At 35.2% G+C, this 20,581-nt stretch overlaps 2 protein-coding genes across 2 annotated transcripts in view; one reads left to right on the plus strand and one right to left on the minus strand.

Moving 5' to 3' along the window:
* LOC140149099 (cilia- and flagella-associated protein 46-like) overlaps positions 1 to 20,581 on the minus strand; it is a 114,706-nt gene that overhangs the window by 14,133 nt on the left and 79,992 nt on the right. Inside the window, exons 40-48 of the mRNA XM_072171266.1 lie at positions 8,172 to 8,333; positions 7,791 to 7,993; positions 5,435 to 5,525; positions 5,003 to 5,091; positions 3,829 to 3,964; positions 2,886 to 3,032; positions 1,676 to 1,825; positions 874 to 960; positions 168 to 293 (exon numbers count right to left, since the gene is read on the minus strand). Coding sequence (XP_072027367.1) covers positions 168 to 293; positions 874 to 960; positions 1,676 to 1,825; positions 2,886 to 3,032; positions 3,829 to 3,964; positions 5,003 to 5,091; positions 5,435 to 5,525; positions 7,791 to 7,993; positions 8,172 to 8,333 — 1,191 coding nt within the window. The remainder of the gene's footprint in view (positions 1 to 167; positions 294 to 873; positions 961 to 1,675; positions 1,826 to 2,885; positions 3,033 to 3,828; positions 3,965 to 5,002; positions 5,092 to 5,434; positions 5,526 to 7,790; positions 7,994 to 8,171; positions 8,334 to 20,581) is intronic.
* Positions 10,265 to 12,529, plus strand: LOC140149088 (uncharacterized). The gene has a single exon (XM_072171252.1). The coding sequence runs from the start codon at positions 11,146 to 11,148 to the stop codon at positions 12,307 to 12,309; it is 1,164 nt and encodes a 387-aa protein (XP_072027353.1). The 5' UTR covers positions 10,265 to 11,145; the 3' UTR covers positions 12,310 to 12,529.

Consider the following 20,581-nt stretch of genomic DNA (forward strand, 5'->3'; position numbering starts at 1 on the left):
TCCTTAGTAAACCTATACTTTAATGAGATCAGATTTATCCTTCATTGCATTTATATCTACAAATCTCCTGTCAATATATGGAATATCATACAGCAAAACATCAGGGTTGGCAGCATTACTGAAAACTTGTATATTGCTCAAAATATATGATTTAAAGCACAATGTACCTGTATCTTAGTAGCCATCTTGTTGTATTTAGCCAATTGAATATCATTTATTTCCAGTTCCTGTCCCCTTTCTTCTCCCTCTCCTTCTCCTGCATCTTTGTTTTGGTTCCCATCATTGGTTATATGCTATACAAAACATTAAACAGATGTAAAAAATCATGAACATATCTCTATAAGGTGTTATACAAATGATTGCATCTATCAGCTTGTTATAGGCGGGACTCATAACATCCTGGATTGATACAGAATGGCGTACACACAGCTGGGTGCAGCACCTACCAAGACTGCATTTTGCATATTATGTGACTGGTGCAGGCTTTTGTGAATTTACGCAGGTGTAAGTTGGGACTTTATTGACTTGCGCAGTAACAAAAACCTGATACTAGCTGATCATAGTATAGATAGTGCATGGCTCAACAGCACAACGATGTGTCCTGACTATTCATGTAGAGCTTGCAGCAAAATGACTTATAATGTTTTGCAGATTTCCCTTTACAAATTAAGCGTACTGCTAACCGTCCAGTGCATATTATTTTCCACAGGCCTATGCACACATTGATGTCACATGTGTATACGCAAGTGTTAATACTTAAAAAGGACCTTCCAAACTCCATTTATAACTAGAATTGAGATACAAGCTCAATAATGTAAACAATCCACAAACAAACATTATCAGTAAAACACTTCATTTGTCATAGTTTCTTACCATGTACTGCAGATCCCAATGACTTGGCGGTGATGGCCCTGCATGTAAGCCCATCATACGCAGACAACGACCCATGTTATATAGGCACTGAGGTCAAACACATAACATTAACAATATTATCAACAACATTACATTCACTTCTAAACATACAGCACAACGAGAGTTAATCCCTGACTATTCAGGATTTGAACCTGGGTCAATCCGTTTGTGCTCTACTGAATGAGCTAATGAGTTAGCTGAGTAAGCAGACCTGATTAAACATTACAGGATTGGAACCTGTCACCTCAACTTTACCAGTTTGGTGTTCTTAAGCTCTAACAAACATTTTAGGACTGGTACATCTGCACTGCAATACCTTTTATTGAAGTATGTGAAATTTTTGACACAATCTATTTTGCTGTTCTAGTGTTCTGCAATGAACTACTGCACTGCATTGAATTGTATAATTTGCAGCATAGCTACCAACATGGGTACCCATGATGATGATCACATTTGGTCATGAGCTGGTTTTCTTTTCTAATTTTAAGAAACTTTCATTATCGTAAATGTTCGCCTAATGGCACACCTGGGCTCCTTTGCCTTGGGGTAAATTTAATGTACAAATAGAGAGCTCCTCTAAAAATCCCAACAAGAATTTTGGTTACGTGCCCTTATTTGCTGGTGGGATTTTATGGGAGGGTACTTTTAGTTTGTGTCTAAAATTCCAGTTACGTCAAGGGAGCCCATAGCGCCAACGTAGGCGAACGTTTATGGTATGTCATGTTCCAGTAAACAATCCTTTAAACCTGCTTGAATGGCCTACCTTTGCTTTGAGTGGTATAATTGCACCAATGATATTGTGTGCACTTTCAAGTTGAACCAAAGCAGTTGAAGCGAATGTATTTGCAAGCTCCTGCCATTCCTTGTCTACATCAGTAAGGTCAGGTGTAGATGATACAAAATTCTCCACAAGCTGAAATATAAATAAAAGCATTCAAGTGAAAAACAAACATAGTGTAAAACAAATCTATATAACTTGACAGCAGTCAAGTTAGCTCAATCGATAAGGCGTTCGACTATGGTGCGAGAGGTTGCGGGTTCGAACCCTGGTGGTGCCTATTACGCTCTCGTGAAAAACAATTTTGAGTTAATTGAAATTCCCCTGGACAAGGAACTAGCTGATAATTGTCTTGTTGTAACCCGTACGAAACTCGGGGAGCTGATCCTGGTTGCGATGGTTATTTGTGGAATGTCTAGGGTGTGCGCTCTTGAAGCAGCAAAGTCCCTGATTTGTTGTTAAATGGTTTATGGAATGATATGGGCCGTAGTAGTCAGTGACAACCTGTAAAGTGTACTGAGGCTTGTGGATCAACGTCTAGGTGTTATACCTGTGCGTAGCGCACTATAAATTACTGCGCTTTTTTTTTTCAGGGAGTGTTTTTCCCACAAGAAATTGTTTTCAAAATATGCAAAGATCTAAAATTTACAGAAAAGATAAGATGAAGGTACAACAGAATAATTTTTTTTTTCTGTAGAACACATGTACAATGAAATGCATCACGAGTCGTGACTTATTATGAATATGCCGGCTTTAACGCTGCTGCTCATTTTTCTTTTGTATACATGTAGAAAACATCAAAAGCCAAGAATAAATGCACAATATCTTAAAAACATGATGCAATGCACATTCATAAAACAAATAATGGGCAATTTTAGTTGAAATCCATGCACCCCTTAAGGAAGACATGACCTTAATCTTCCTCACAGGGAATGTGAATTTCACTTGAAAGAGTAACTCCATTTGAAATCTACATCCCTTGTTTAGGAGGTTATGAGCATGTCTTCCATAGAGGGTGTGTGGCTATCAACTGCAATAACCCAATGATTCACAGAAATCTGAATGCTTTTAAATGAGTACTCAAATAATCACCTTAGAGACTGGCATTTATCACTATGCATCTATCTGAAAGTAGGATGATACTTTAAAATTTAAAAGCATAATTAAATTGTTTAAAATGTCTACATTTCCTTACCTTTTCCACAGAGCCTTTCCTTGCTTCTTGTAGTTGTTGGTGGCGCTGTTCATCAGCATAGATAGCAAGCATATCTATAAGTAGCTCTGCATAGGTAATCTTCACAATGCATAGCTCCCTCTGGATAGGCATATTCAAGCTACGGATCTAAAAAATATAATTAATCGATCAACCAACCAATTCCATTGATGAATATAATAAACAAGCAAACAAGCAAATGCATGAACAAACAAACAAATAAAAACTTGGTTTCCTTTTGCAACCTTGCACATTTTTTAATGACATTCTATGGTAAGTTTCCCGTATTTGGAAGATTTTCAAAGACAATTTAGCCTCAAAAACTACCAAAACATATGACACTACAATGAGATTACATAGACAATTTATTGCTCTGCTACTTAGCCAAAGATATTCAATAATATATTCTCTCTACTGATCAAGTCGGTCTCTCAGAATTTAGAGTTGCTAAATTGGAAATTGGCTTCCTTCATTGTGCCCTGATGCTGCTATGATGTGGTGTCTGTTGCACTTTTTTATCTGGCAACTTAAGTTTATTAAATTGATTGGGTACACTAAGTGAAAATATTACAATTCTTGCCAGAGAAGAACAGCAGTTGTTTACATTTTGAGAGCGTGCAGAGCTAAACACGGAAGTGGAGTTCTGATTGGCTGAATCAAATGTCTGACAATCATAGCAATAGACAGATAATCTGATTGGCTGATTATATGTTAAAACGTTGGTTGGCGCCTTTGAAAGAAACACAAAGCTCCACGTATGCCGCTCATTAACAGGGTGCTCGCGTCAATCTGAGCAAGAATTATGACTACCATTCTTCTCAAAAAACGATTGTAAACACACTATGATTTTTTAGTTCACGCTTCAATATTAACAAAATAACACGTGTTTTTCTTTGGATCTTTCAAAATTGTAATTTAAACTAACCTCTATCATGTTTGCTGTGGTCTGGGCTTTGTTTTGCAGCTGTTCCATCATGTTAAGTGCATCCCTCAATACTGCCAAGGCTTGCAGCAAGAAGCTATGCTGTAGTTCTTTCTCTTTGCTATCAGCAGCAAACAATCTAGGAAATCAAATCACATACAAAATAATGAAATGTATTGCAAATATCAAATCAAATTAACTACGAAGTGCTGTGTCATGTATGGGCATAAACATGATTAAAGGCCCATTCAGTGATTTGCTCACCCGGACGATCATAAAAATTGTGAAAATTCAGATTTTGGTACCTTTGTCATTGTCATAAATGTGTTAACATAGCCTGCTAAGTGGTCCAGCCAAAAGCTGTGTATTTAAGATAAAAATAAGGATTTACATGAATCTGTAATTTACTACATGTATTTGAATGGAGCTTCAACTTTGTAAATACTGCTGTTTTCTTTGTTTTTTGCCAAATTTTTCATTTCATAAATACTACATGACAATTTGAATGACTTATCCTTCACTTTTAAGCAATTAATAAACAATTTTAATTTTTTTACACTTTCCCTGGGATCACTGAATGGGTCTTCAAGTGCTATTTGCTTGTGTGCATATGCGTATGTTGGAAAGATGTATCAAACCTAGACCCATTCCTGAAACACTTCACCAGGGTATAAACCAGAAGGGTCCATGGTATGGAGATTACAATCTGAACATGATTTGAACAGTGTGCGATTGACACATATCTCTGTATAATTATGTAGAGGGTATGTGATTGTATGTATGCATATTGAAATGCTACAAGCTTTAGGCATAATAGAAAAGGGAATGTATATCAAGTTCATACATTCTTACATTGCAACTTGATGTTAAAATCACACAAGAAGGGGAGGGGAGAGGTGCATGTATGCACACATGTTGACAAACATGGACCCATTCCTGAAAAACTTCACAAGGGTAGAAACCAGAAGGTTCCATTAAAAATCTGAACATATTAATGTTATTAGAGAAGCAAGTGTACATCAAGTTCATACATTCCTACATACATAGCTAAGTGCAACTTAATGTTAGAATCATACCATTTACATCTGTGACTTAAAACTGATTTATATCTGAACCCATACCCAGGACCCTAAACATGCTTAGTAAGGGCTAGACCTTAATTTATGTACAGACTTACCTTAGCACACTGGCATGCTGTTGCATCAATTGAACAGCCTCCCTGATATATCCACATAAGGCTAGATCCTTAGCGCTATGTTCAAACTTCTAAAATAGAAAGAAAAAGTAAATGTACCATAGAAGAATCAGTTGATTGATTCTATTAGCTTAAATTCATATTTCATGACAAAGAAATGAAATATCATGTGAAATCTGTGATATCATTTCTCTAATGTGTTGTTTTACTTTGGGAAAAATGATAGTTTGACTCCAAGTCCAAGCAGTCCTAAAAAAGGTGATTTGTGCACTCTACAGCCATAAGATTGGCCTGGGTATGTAGATCACTTTTTGGTATAAAAATATTTCACAATTTGACAGCATTCACTGATTACAAATCTCATTTGGGGAAAGTGACAGATCTTCTTCTGTTCTACATACAGGAATTTCATACCTGACAGGCTGTTTGGAGTTCCCTGTGTGCTTTTGGCTTCATTGTGTCTTTACTTTCTTCAAGCACATGACTGACTTGCACACTCGCAAATCTGAAAACAAAAGATATATTGATTAATCACAGAGATGTATAAATATTGGAGAATACAAAAAGGATACAACAGGGACGCAATAATAATGAATAAAGGTAAAAATAGGTGCAAAAAAAAACTAAACTTCTGTGACAGTTGAGATTGATTTTATGAACACATTTTGTTTCTCTCTTGTCCCAAAGGCTAACAGTCAAATTGTTCACTTGATTTGTTGGGAGGTCTTTAATCATGTTGCTTTATTATCTTTCCATATAGGCCAGCATGCTAATATACACTTTTAAATCTGGTTTAAGCAATTTACTTGAGCCTGGTCTCCACACAGCGCAACCATTTAAAGCCATAATATGTGATTTGCTCCACAGCGACGCCCTCAATTTTTCTTTAATTTATACTTTTTGCATGATTGTAATGCCCAATAGTGTGCTAAAATATCATGTGAAACACTAAGCCTGAAGTGGATTTAATTGCAGTAAAATGCGGCTTAAAATGATCAGAAAATCCTCCTTGACACGCAGTTGTTACTAATAATTAAATGTAATAATGTCTGGCAAAGAATAACAAAATTAAAATTTGAATTAAATCATACATTATGGCTTTAAACAATTGGATGGTGGGAACACACATACCCTGAACAGGATTTTGTCAAAATGGTCCATTACTTGTGACACTTCTGAAGTACAGTTGTGCACTTATTTTGATTATGGTGTTTTGTGCTTCCCATAAAAAGCGATGTAAGTGCATCTTTCAGTGGTTGCAATACTGAACAGAGATGACACACATGTATATGCACTACAGAGGCACCAATTGGTATCACACTACCAGCTTCCCATTCTTTTATGTCATAATTTTCCTAATAACAGTACCTTTTTGCAAATTATGGTGTATTGAAGAACAGTGAATAAAATATGTCGTTCTCTGTTGTCACATCATGCATTTAAACAAACTGTGTTTTTTTCATCAAGTGATTAACACAATCAAAATTATGTAAATTATTTTGAGGCTTTTGTATAAGGTTCTCTCATCATAATCATCATTTGTAAAGGACTAGCAGGACACCCCACGCTTAATAACCTCTGGCAATAAAAGATGTTTACTGAAGTGTGAAGAGAAAAATAAAATTCTTTCTTGACAATTTGTTACTATAGAAGTTCCCCATTCTAACACAATAGGCTTATTCTGTCAACTAGTGTGGCTTATTAATGAGTCCTACAAAATTCACTTGCTATCTTACAAATATTTCATGCCATTATATATTATCACGATCTTGGCGCCACATTTATTCCTGTACTAGTTCTTAACAATGTAAGTTTGCGTACTACTTGGAGAATTAAAAATGGGAATTTTGCATTATATAGCATGGGTGAATGCCAATTGTTTTGACACTTGCCAGCTGGGCCAGTAATTCTAAAAAGCTACTCGCTCAAACAAAAATTGATGACATACACATTCACACTAAATTACATATTCAACCTGCCAGCAGGTTGGTAATTCTGGAAAATTGTATTTCCTGCTGAATATTTTAAAGTATTTTACAAGTATTAAAGTTGTATATCCAATCAGAAAATCAGGTTCATTTTTTCATGAAAAACAAAAAAAATCAAACAATATGACAGCACTTGTTTGCACATGGATCATTAAACTTGACTACAAAGTTAAGAAACCATACTCGCTCATCCAAGCATGGTTGACCATGCTTTGTGCTGAACAGCCCGGCCTTTCCCCAGAATAATTCCTTGAAAGATACCTGTCTTTCTTTATATGCATATCTTATCAACTACAATCCTAAACCATAATGTACCGCTTACACATATTTGTTTTTTTATCTTTCTCTATATTTTTTCCTGGAAAAGAAAGAACATTATTCTCTATAAGTATAATGCATATCGCTGTGTTCAAAGTTCCCTCTAAGTAAATAAGGTAATTTCATGACATAGGTAATGCTGGGCTAATTTTGGACCATACATCCGAAGTGATGACACTGGCTTTGTTATTCAAAATAATTCATATCATTTTCTATCCCATAGACCATTTTCCCATATTCAGTAACTGAACGCATAAAATATCGGTGGTGATGTCATATATCTCTAAGCAGGGAATTTGGGTATGAATGATAATCAGCTTCTATTGGTAGATTGAGTTAAGTACCTAACTTGTATTTAAATGCACCTAAATATCATTGTCCAGTTTAGTTTTCAACTGTACAATATAAGGCAATACATTATAAGGCATTCATTCTTGTCTGTTTAATCATTCATTCATACTTACTTTGCATCTAGTGTAGCCCTAATATATGTCAGCAAACTCTTCTTATTAGGTCTATGTCTAATGATATCATTGTATGTAGATAGTGCTTTCATTAGTATTGCTCTGGCCTTGTTGTTACGTTCTTTGTCTTCTATCTCCCCCAGTGTAGCGTCTACCAGCAGTAGAGTGGTTGTCAACCAAAATTCCTCATCACCTTCAAGTTTCTGTTGATAAGAAATATAACAATGATGATGCTATGATCAAAAAGGAACCAGATCTAAAGTAAAAAAACACTGAAAAGGCACCCCACCCTATTCCCCATCCACACACTTATCAATAAAACCTGAATCTGATAATAATAATAACAAGATAATATTTTCAAAAGGTCTCTATGTATTTTACCTGTGCTTCTTTGAGCATATTCACTGCGAGTCCATAGTTGCCTTCCTGATATGCTAGCATTGCCAAACTCTGTATAATATGTGCCTCTGTTTGCTTGTCTTCAAAGGCTTTGGCAGCCAGGAATGCTTCATTCAACAGCTGCCTTGCAGCTTGGTAATATCCCTGTAAATAGTGTGAATAAAAGAGCAAAGTTTCTATTAAGGTGGATCATGAGGTATTCTTTACACTTCTATGTTTTGAACAGATTAATTGAGTAGGGTAAAGTACATAATGATCAACATGAAATTTGTTTGAAGCAAATACGACATGCATGTTAATATTATTTTGTGTATCTTATTATTTTTACCAATAAACAATGTAGTTAATGAGCTAGTATTATACAAATACAAAATGCATGTGTAATTTTTGTCAAAATTTTGCTCAAAATCAAGTATGCATCAATGAAGAGTTCAGATACAAAAAGTGATATACACCATTTTGTGTTAAGACCTTCAACATGATACACTTGTCCTATAGTATAATGCTAGCTTTTAATTGACACCATACTAATGCATATTTTTGAAGATCAAAAACAACACATATTTTTTTATTATGTTCATTATATTTAATGAGTTATATTCGCCTATATCTCAAATATGAGGGAAAACGGATATATCGCTTTTTGCATCTCAACTCTTCAATTGCTCAGAACATTTTTATATTACAGAATGTTGCCTTGAAACTTGGTCAGTGCTTTTAATGTTTTCTAATGTATTTTATTGTCTACCAGGCCTCCAATTTGTATGTTTACCTAATTAATTAGCATGTATGCAAATACATTATCACTGGCTATGACATGGTTTGAGGTTTGACCATGGCAAGAATTTGAAGCTACTTTTTCAATGATAAAAAATACTTTTTCTAAGGTGAATTCTGAATCTGAAGTCAATATTTTCCATCATGACAAATTGGACATTTGTTGACAAAATTGCCTACAAAATGCATTTTTTCTTAACAATACAAAATAGAGCTTTTTGACCATCAAATTCATAAAATTCAGAGAATTTTACCCTAGAAATGTCACAATTCAAGATTTTCACCCCTAAATATGATTTTCACACTTTTCAAAACAAATCATTATTTTTATCTTTTGCTAATCATGTCCAAATTAGAAATTTAATTCTGACTAAATGTTTGTGAGATTGTTTTGATGTTAAGTGAATATCGTAATTGTGATTTGCACACTGAACCATAATGGTAATGCAAAGCTAACCATTGATCATGACATGACCCAACAAGTTTTCACTTGAATGGGCTATCACTATAGCCACTGCTGCACTTAATGACTTAGCTGCATTTCTATGAATCGTGGTAATAATCTGCAAAACAAGAAATTCCTACACTTTAAAATATTCTTTCCCAATCTTTTTCAGGAATAGAAAGAGATAAATAATTTTAAAACAAAAAAAAATGTTGGTTAGTTGGTTTTCATGTTTTTTCATATTGTGTTGTGTATCTCTCATTGGGACCAATATTTCCAAATTTTGAGTTTCAAATTGCACTAGCGGTTTTGATATTAGACCAAAAAACATGTTTCACAACTGCCCATACAACAATATTGGTGGTAACCAGTAACTACCATGGGGGATGAGGCAATTTTCATTCATGATATCTACAGTGGCGACACCAGGATTTTTTTCAGGGGGAATGAGGAATAGTGAATTTCAGGTGGCAAAAATCAATAAATTGCTGCCAAAGTGAAAATTTCTGCAATTTTTGTATGGAGGGGGCAAACTGGGGAAGCAAGAAAGCGTATTTAAGGGGAAAATCACCCCTAGTATGGGGGGGGGGGGTATTTGGTTAGTAAATGTCCCAACACTTTTTGTGGTAATTTTTGTATGCAATCCACATTAACCTTATGAAAACAACTCTACGTGACATGCTTCATGAATCCGGGTTCAGTGCTTACAAACCTTTTTTTGTGAATAGATCATAATTTCTGTTAGAGAATGAAGGGGAAAGTACCCAATCCTTACAATGGAAAACTCAATCAGGTGTAACATACAAATACAATCATGCTATCAATTAGACTATCTACTTAAAGTTCAGGGCACGTATGATCATGATTTTTTCACTATTACTTCCTTCTAAGTCGCAACAGGTATTCAAGTGAATCGACACCACAAAATTTTAACAGTAACATCTTGATCTTCAAAAGCGGAGGACAGTCAGCTAATATCAGGATCGGTAAAACACTGGTCTGTCTATAGACAATGCTTTTAAGACTTTGACATATATGGACCATGCATACACTTGCTGCCTGATTTGAAAATGGCACACAATGTGAAGCAACTACTAGCAGTCATCATGGTATTTGTATGTGGTGGCATTATGCACAAATCATCAGCTGATGATACTTATGATGATCCAGAAATGACATTTGCTGAAACTGACGAATATACTACATCTTTATCAAATTTGACAAATAATAGTGCAACAATGCAATGCTTGAGACATATTGCTATAATAAATTTACCAATAAACTTGTCCTGTACATGCATATCAATGGTAGCTTGCCTGGCTGCATTCATCATCTATATCCTTATCAGAAAGAAGGTACTATTTCCTAGTAACGCTATGAATGTGGATTCTACCAAACATTGGATTCATTTTAACTTCATCATATCTTTCATCATTCGTGATCTGGCATTTATGACCATTGTGTCACTGTACATTGATCGAGGAACAACATGGTCTAATAAGTTACCTGCTAGAAGAGTCAGGGAGGCCTTCCACGTATATGCAACTAATTGTTATATCTACTGGATGTTCGTTGAAGGGCTGTGGGTATACCTCGGTGTACATAATGCGATGGAATACCAACGGTATCGGCATATGAAAATAAAAACCTGCCTTATTGGTTGGGTGACACCAGCAGTTCTGACCTTCATATGGACAATGGCAGAGACCTTCCGTCACCACAGCGTTAGTGAAAATGGTTTTGGGAACCTCCGGTATCGTGTGTATTCTTTCACCAATATATTTGATTCTTTTCCTGAACCTTTTGATGATGATAAAAGTCTTGTATCATTTAAAAGTCATACTAAAAAATGATCGCAATGCCAGAGCCAAATGGCTAAAACTTGCCAAAGCTACTTTGGTTCTTTCCATCTTATTAGGTCTGAACCTTATAATACCAGTGATCATAACTCGTCCACTAGAACACATGCCGTGTGCTCATGCAGTTGTAGGTTTATTGAATCAAATATCAAGCACATTGCAAGGCTTGGTTTTTGCTGTACTTTTTGTTTTAGTAAAAACAGAAATCCGTGAACACTTAAAACGTGTTACAGAAAGAAGATACAATCGACTGTCACGTGGGTCACGCTCATTGTCACAAGGGTCACAACGAACAGGAAGTACCTCAGGAGGTACTTCATCACTTAATGGAAATCCTCACAGCAAACGGGGGTCACGCTTGTCACAAGTATCAAGAGGAAGTACTGCATCGTATAATGGAAACCCCCCTAGTCCACGCTTGTCACAAGCATCAAGGTTTTCGCAATCTTCTCTGATGGCTGCTAGAGGCAGCACTGCGTCATCTAATGGTAATCCCCCTAGTCCACGTAGATTACGCTCATCACAGGTATCACGATTATCGCAATCTACACCGCTAGCTGCTAGAGGAAGTACTGTGTCCTATAATGGAACTCCCCCTAGTCCACATAGGTCACGTTCATCGCAAGCATCAAGATTATCACAATCTTCACTGATGAATACTGTGTCGTGTAATGGAAATCCCCCAAGCCCAAGTAGGTCACTGCCTTCCAATGGAAATACTGGACCATGCAACGGCAATATTTTGCATCCTCCCAGTCCACGTGGGTCACGTACATCAGAATCAACATTGACTGCTAGTTTTAATCCACACTCATCACAAGTTACATTGACAACTAGTTTTCAGCCCCTAAAACCATACGAGTCTGATGAGTCATGCTCATCAGAAGCATTAATACCATCACCACTATTAACATCAACTCCGAACGGAAGCAAAGAGTCACATCATGGAAACGGTTTACATCAATCAAAACAGGACAAACATCTGGTGGAAGACATCAACTCCAATGATATCATGGTGCTTTTAACTTCAAATGTATAATCATAATCTGTCTTATCAGAATGGTGGGGCCTTGTTTATTTAAATTAAAGGCAATCAACAATCAAATTGACAATTTTTCTGAAATCATGCACTGTTGCTTTTAAATCTGAAGTGCATTTCACTAACATTTTGATGTATCGTAAATTCGTTAACCAATCAGAAGTCCAAAACCATTTTAACTCTAAAATATAAATCCTCTGGACGACTTACAATGACTTTGGAATTTACTAATAAGTATTGGACTTTTCAATGTATCATAAATGTTATAAATGCACCCTGATTAGATCCATATCATGAAATGTATTGTGCTAATAAGTGAGTGACAAGTGGCATTAATGATCACAAGTATCATTCGGTAAAATGAAACAAGTATCAACTGTACCGGGAGGTGGGGCAGGGAGGTGGACTCAAGCATACATTGTACATATGCCTGAAGAAAACACCAGACAAGTAACTCAGGATAAGCATTAACCCTAACACTGGACCCTGCTTTTTGGGATCGGAAGTCAAAGAAGATCCGAAAAAGTCAAGGAGAAGAAGAATTTTTGACTTGGCACCTTCGAACCTTTGACCCCTCGCATGCCAAGCACACGATCACGGACCGGTAGCTACACGGGTTATTGCTGCCCGGCCAGCAATTCCGTCCGCATATAACACTTGGGGTGCTTGCGGCATCGCAGACCCTGGGATTCATGCATGCGCTGATTTTTTCATCGTAAGATTTTGTAAGATTTTTGGGGGTTAGGGTTAAGGGTTTCGAAATGTTAGTTTCAAGAAAAGTACTACTATTTTTGTGTGTGATTTTACATAACCTATTCAGGGTAGTTTTTCAATAAAATTGTTAATTGAGTTAAAAGACAAAATTTTACAAAGTTATTACAAGGTCATCAGGGGTCATCTGAGGTCAAATGGGTAAAGAAATATGGATTTCCATGAAACTTGATCAAAATAGAAATTACGATAGGTAATGCACTGATCGCGTACAAATGTGTATATATTAGCATTATCAGTGGATTGGCAAATAATCATTTGATTGTGAAAATGGTTCTGAATATAATTGTAAATAATCAAATATAAATTTTTTTATTTTGTTAGATATATGATTATTAATAATACATCAAGTGCTGGTTTCTTTTTTATTTCAAATTGTGGTTATTTAGAATAACAATTTTAGCTCATAGCTATAATGCAAACTTGCAGTGCCAACTTAAACCATGGCTATGATTATTTATATAATATTGAATGGCTTTGAGTGTGATACAAGAAAATATTGCAAGAGATAGAAAAATATTGCACGAGTCGAAGACGAGTGCAATATTTTTCTATCGAGTCAATATATTCTTGTATCACACTGCAATAAGCCATTCAATATTATTATTATTATTTATATCAGGCTTTTGCTATGTGGTAAAATGAAATTTTAAGCTTGCCTAGCCACCGGGTTAACCAATAACCAATGTGTTTTGTAATGTAAGCTTACCTTTTGACCTGCTTGTTTTCTGCTCTTTACTCCAAAGACAATTTCGGAATAATTATATATAGGTTTATTTGTAGATGTGGATTATATTTCCTAAGTTATCATCATCCAGAATTGCCGCGAATTAAGTTTGTGATTTTACTTGTTTGTACAGTACGAAATCTCCAGTGAGCCGTTACGGTGTCTGAAGTGTATTGTTGTGCTGTTGTATCATGATGCGTGTTGGTGCTGTCAACCTGGTAACGCGCGACGCGTACGCGATACGCGTACAATATTTTAAAAATATTGTATTGCATCCGGTATTTTGCAAATATTGTACAATATACAGTTTTATTGTATCGCTCAAAAGCCTGATATAAATAATAATAGTGAATATTGCTTTTTAGAATTGTATCTTGCTGGTCAAGTAAAATATATGATAGCATCTAGAGACACATTGAAAACAGTGATTCAATCCAGAGTATATCCTACTGCATCCTCAGTTTGTGAGAAAATCATAAAATTACACTTCCTTGCCCGAACTTTTTTGTGACAAAATTATACAATGTTGTCAAAAAGAACTCTAAGAAATTGATGTGTTAGTAAAAAATGTCAAAATTATGCGCAAAACAGTTTTACTTTTTAAAATGGTAAAGACTTGTATGCCTACAAATACTGTATCTGGTGCATGGTATTAATTTGCATCTTTTTGCACCAATGAATCCAAAATGTCTGCATTTAGTGCACCAAAATTCCAAATACTCAAAAAATGCAAGTGGCATTTTGAATGAAATATTTGTATTTGCATGTAGTGGATGCTGTAGAGTTCAAAAAGCATGGCTAGGATCAGGAACATATGCGGGGTGGTAAGCTGCACTCACAAGTATAAAAACATTCCCCAAAATCCCAATTTGTGAGCGTATGATTATTTTCCTTTTTGGTCAAAAAAGTCCAAATTTTGGGCCAAAGGACCATTTTTCACAAAATCGCCACACCTCTAGATAGAAAAAAGGATCCAAATTTTCAATATCCGCACCCCTAAAGAAGCCTGTGTAATGGGCCTGGCTTGCATAAATGTATGTCAGCAGTTGACACTGAGGATAGGAAGTTTTTGCAATCTTTTATTCAATAGACTCAAGACCCTGGGCCTCAAGGAAGAACAGATGATTAACTGTGTTTTCAACTGATTGAGTGTCCCAGGTTAAAGAAGAAATAAAACAAACAAACAAACAAACAAAGATATTATAAATGATCAAATTGGTCTATATATAATTTTTGGGTGTTTCAAGGTGTGATTAGACAAATAATTCCTTTAAGTAGAAAATTATATTTATGTAATATATTTATCAATATATTGTGATATAACTTGTAACTTGTTGACAGCTAAGTGTATTTGAGAACTATGTTATTCTCAAGAAGAGCCATTTTTGTAATATAATGCTTTGTAGAAAAGGGTCACAAGATGTAAATCCCCTAAGATATTTTGGTATAAACAAAAAACTACTTGATCAATTCTCAGTGAATATGGTGAAAAGATAGTGAAAAGGTAGCAAAATAATCTGCTAACATGATGCATAACTAAATATCAGTCTGTGATCCAAACTTTAAGAAGAAAATTGGTCAAATAGTTTTTTTTATTATACCAAAATATCTTTAATAGAGGACTTACATCTTGTGGAGGGTTCAATTGTGCTTGCCTGTATATAACACAACATATACATCAGGGTCTTAAAAATATATATGACTCAAAATCACAATGTGACCTTCTATATTATCAATCAAATCAGTCTGCAATTGTATTTGACAAAACATATTCACAAAAGTTTCCTCTTTGTTATTGTTAAATGTACCAGCCACAAACTTGACAATCAGTTCAATATACTGCACAGATTTCTTTGGGTATTTGTATCACAAGAAAAGGTAACATAGAAATCAGAACATATGGGCCTACAGGGCCTATCTTGTCTAACATAAAATTCTGATTTCATAATTGAATTTCATTATATTTTGAATTATTTTGCAGAACTGTAAAATAAATAAATGCAGATTTAAAGATTTATATTATGTTGTATTGTAGAATACATTAAATTGCAAAACAATATAAAAACAAGTATTTTATGTAGTTGAAATTTTGCCAAACAGCGCCAGTAAACTTTCTGATTATATTTATCCTTGAACTCCAGAAGATTCAGGATTATATATTTTTAATGTACATAAAAGTAGATGTACATAGCATACATTAAAGAAACATATATAACATGATCATTGATTTTTATGTTTGATAATGATACTCTTTTGCATATTAAATCTTCATAACTGATGTTACTATGACATCCAAGAATCAAGAGTGTAATTATGGCATATTAAACTAACCTTTTGAGCAATTGGCCAAATAAAATCTGGGCATGCCTACAAAACACACCTATATGGTCAAGAGATCACAGCATCATTTGCCTCTACAAATCAAGGAGATATTGAATGATCCAAAGTATTTTTGAACTCATAAAGGTAAAAATTACACTAAATATTGGTGTTATTTTGAGTAACTCTGTTCACATTTGAACAAATAAGGGAAAATGTATACAGATTTAGTATGATTTTGCGCAACTGAGTTGTTTCTGGCTAATTTTGTGTCTTTGAAGTGTAAACGTAACTAGTTACGGTGAACTGAAAATTTTGGACCTTTTTCAAAAATAGGTAATTACTTTAACCATTCTTTTTCCAAAAATATATACTTTCCTGAATTTGGCTTTATTACTTTAAAAGATATAGTGAGAATAAATTTCTTGTCAAACAGGATCCTACATTCACCTTAAAGATTCTCTTTGCTTGAATAGGTACTACAAACATTAATTCTATAAATAGTGTGCTTCATGGGACGTACAGGCCTGTCTTTGCACATTGAAACACTGTGTCACATAATGTTGATTTACTACCAAAGAGATTATACCCAAAGAGTTAGAATTGCCCCTTGTATAAAGCCACCATTTTGGTTTGCCGCTCAGGAAGGGAAATTGACCTTTTCGGTAAATCCCATAAGCCTTTGCGAGTACACCTGAGAACTCATCATTTTACGTCACGCCAACTTGCAATGCGTAGTAACGATGTTCGATAAATGATGTGCGCATCGGGGCAGATCGGCGTGACGTAAAATGACGAGTTCTCAGGTGTACTCGCAAAGGCTTGTGGGATTTACCGAAAAGGTCAATTGCGTTTTGTAGCAAGAGCCAAAATCGAACGATAATTTATGTATTTATGCTTGAGGGTTACAAAGGAGTACATACTCAGAAATTAATGTGCAGGTACAACACTTTACATGCATAACTCAAACAACCACACACTTTGAATCAAAGTTTGCTGAGTGGGCGCATGACAAAATCATACGGCGGCACAATATTTGTCCTCAATGAGTGACATGCAAACATGGCAGAGTTGGTATTCTTTAGTTCTACTCATAGTCCACTTCTGCAAATTAACATAAATTGACGGGTAATGGTGAATCCAATGGAAGAGGGCACAAAACACATCGTGGATCAAAAAATGATAGGAGAGGATACCTTGAATAAATGAAAAACTGGAAAGAAAAGAGTAAGGTGTTAGTACCAACTTGATGCAGGGAAATAAGTAAAATTAATACTGAATAGAGGGTATACAGAGGGGGAATAAACAACAACAAATGCACACAGAAGTAGGTAAAGTTTGATAGCCAAAATTTTGCAATTCAAAGACCCACAGAAGTGTTAAACTGCAAAAACAACAGGAATCATGTGAATACAAAAGTGCACTGGAGCAAGTGATGCAAATCACTATGCACATACACAGACACGCTAAACCCCACAACAAATGCAGGCATAAAAATAGGCAAAGTTCAATGGCCAAAAATTACCAATTCCAGAGCCCACAGCAGTGTCAGGTGAGAAATACAAAATGTTATTCATTGGTTACAGGTTAAATACTCCCCACTTTCAATGTGGTGTTTTATGTATTTGGAAAGTCACTTATTGTCTCCTATTCCATAACCATGAAAGTACAAATTTGAAATTTCAACATACAACATCAAGTTACAACATACAATTACACAACATGCAAAGAAAGAACCAATATAAATATTCATAACATTTTAATAAATAGACGGTTCACAGTTCAAACAAGAACTAGTTGGGGTGGGGATGGGTGGGTATGAGTGGGGTAATTCATAATAGGGATGGCGGTCCCAGATAGGTTGTCCCAAGATATGGGTAGTGAACACTACACATAGTAACACACAAACAAACGACTCGTGATGCCAGAAGGTCTTTTTCTTCACATGACCTAAAAATGCCTTCTTAATGGATAGTGATTTTTATCTAGTTTATAACTCAAAAACATGTCTATCAACTTGTTTCAATATTTGTTACAGCAGGTCATGAAGCTACCAGTACTGAATACATGATGAAGTTTCCTTTCACTTTCTATTAATACAAGGTTCCTAACATGAGACAGCTTTATTTGTTCTTGTTACACATACCAATGTGCAGGCTGAATTCTTAACTCATTTTGCACAACAGTAATATTTTGGGAGTAAGTGATGTACTGTATTTGTTCCATTCACCACCCATGCCCTATAAGTGCCCACCCATTGACTTTTCATCTTGAAAAACAATACGTTTCAAAGATCCCACCTGATTAATTCCATTAGTTTAACTTTTCAGTGAAGTTATTACCATTCAGCATGAACAAATTCCAAAAACGCTCCCTAAATATCTCTTAAATCTCAAAATGTGTTTTTTTCATGCCCTTTTGGGCTGTAGTCACCATATATATTGTCAATAACTAAAAAGTCGTGAAAGGTCCCTATCAGTTGGTGGCATCATAACGTGTAAGTTTTATGAAAACAATGAAAATAATAAGCATCCACAAAACAGACTTATTTAATCACCCTGGGTGCTTAATGGAATGAATATGGTAAAGTGTGCTTTCCAAAGATAATTGTGCACCTTAACTCATATACACAAGCACCCAAAGTCAGTATACACATTTGTCAAAGTGTTTACATCATCGATTTCACTGAAGTGAAAACACTATATAAATTTGCCAAATGTGACTCAAATTAATCAAGCATATTGAGGACAAAGTCAGAAACTAAACAAGTGGAAATTTTGACACAAGGAAACAAATATGTTATTGGCAATAATTGGCCATCCATGTTAAAAAGGAAGAATTTCACCAAAATTTAATTACTCTGAACATGCCAAAATTCATAATTTAACTGCAGCACAATATTATCCAATCAAAAGTGAACAATGCTGGGCTGTTGGCTTTAACCAATAAATAGATAATCTTTGGCAAAATTCTTTGACTTTGACAATAACGTGTGTGCCAAAATTAATTTCACCATGGTCAAATATTTGTATTTCTATTTTGTCAAAATCTCTAACATAAAATGTAGTCAATCATGAGCTATTTATTTTTTCTTGATAAATTTATAGCAAATTTTGTTTTTCATATGCACCTTTTGATCCCCATTCTTTTAAAAGTGCAAATAGTTTCAAATTTTCAACAACAAAATAGTTCCAAGTATATTATGCTTTCTACATGTGCCCAAAGTTTGATGTATAGCTTTGCATACAGGCTGAGTCAAAAAGAAGTAAACTCATGTTTGAGGGGCTGTAACTCGAGATCTGTAAGGAATCTGCTAGAAATGAAAATACCACTGGAAAGAGCAAATACTACACGTCTAAATACAAAAAAGAATTGTTGCAATTGCTCACAGCAAACTCAAGTTATACTCATTTGAATACAACCACCCATTTTTGTAACTGCACACGGTTTCACTTCCCAAGTAGGGGCATACCTATTATATGCATTGGTAAGGGGCGATATTCAAATGCAAATAAAGTTCTGTGGCAGGTGTGGTTTCGATCAATAATTCCTACATGTTAAAGGGCTCTTTTCAATATGAATTTTACCTCATTGCACTACCTTATAATAAAACGGGTCAAATGACAACATGGCACCACAATTTACCGCACGGGAGCGCACGTTTCTGTCGACGAAGTATCATGAAACTAAGCGTCCCACTGAAGTTTAGCGTCTTTTTCGTGTCCAATTTCCTATAGCTAACCGGGTTTCATGTAAGGGAGCAGTATATAAGAATGTGAACAAGCTCAATGTGCATGGGACACTAAGGAACAGACTACCGGAAGCTTCAGGCAGACCACGAACTGATAGTGATAGATCACAAGTGAACATTGCTAGAGTTAGACATGCGTTACAGCAAGACTAAAGATCAGCTCAATCCTTTACCCAACATTCCCCAATCAAGCTTCTGCCGGATCGTTCGTAAAGACTTGAATTTGTATCCCTACAAACTATAGTACAGTCATGGACTTTGTTGAATATTAATTAAAAGCAAGAGTTGTCTTTTCAACAATAAATCCTGTTAGCACTTTGCTGATTCGTCGAAATTGAAATGGATGAAAATCAATCAGCCGTGTGCAGCTACAAAAATGGGTAGTTGTATTCAAATGAGTATAACTTTAGTTTGCTGTGAGCAATTGCAACAATTCTTTTATTTATTTAGACGTGTAAAATTCGCTCTTTCCAGTGGTATTTTAATTTTTAGCAGATTCCTTGCGGATCTCGAGTTACAGCCCCTCAAACATGAGTTTACTTCTTTTTGACTCAGCCTGTATGTACTTGGTTGCTACTAGTGTTTTGAATGGAGTTATAATTGGAATCATGTTAAGTATTTACAATTACAATACCTGTAATCTTGTGCAAAATTGGTTGGAACATTTGCTATTTTTAAGGTCCTATGGACATTAATTATGTGCA

The sequence above is a fragment of the Amphiura filiformis genome, chromosome 3 (assembly GCF_039555335.1).
Source record: "Amphiura filiformis chromosome 3, Afil_fr2py, whole genome shotgun sequence".
NCBI lineage: Eukaryota > Metazoa > Echinodermata > Ophiuroidea > Amphilepidida > Amphiuridae > Amphiura > Amphiura filiformis.

Coding starts and splice junctions, on each gene's coding strand:
- LOC140149088 (XM_072171252.1), top strand. CDS start 11,146: ATGGTTTTGGGAACCTCCGGTATCGTGTGTATTCTTTCACCAATATAT.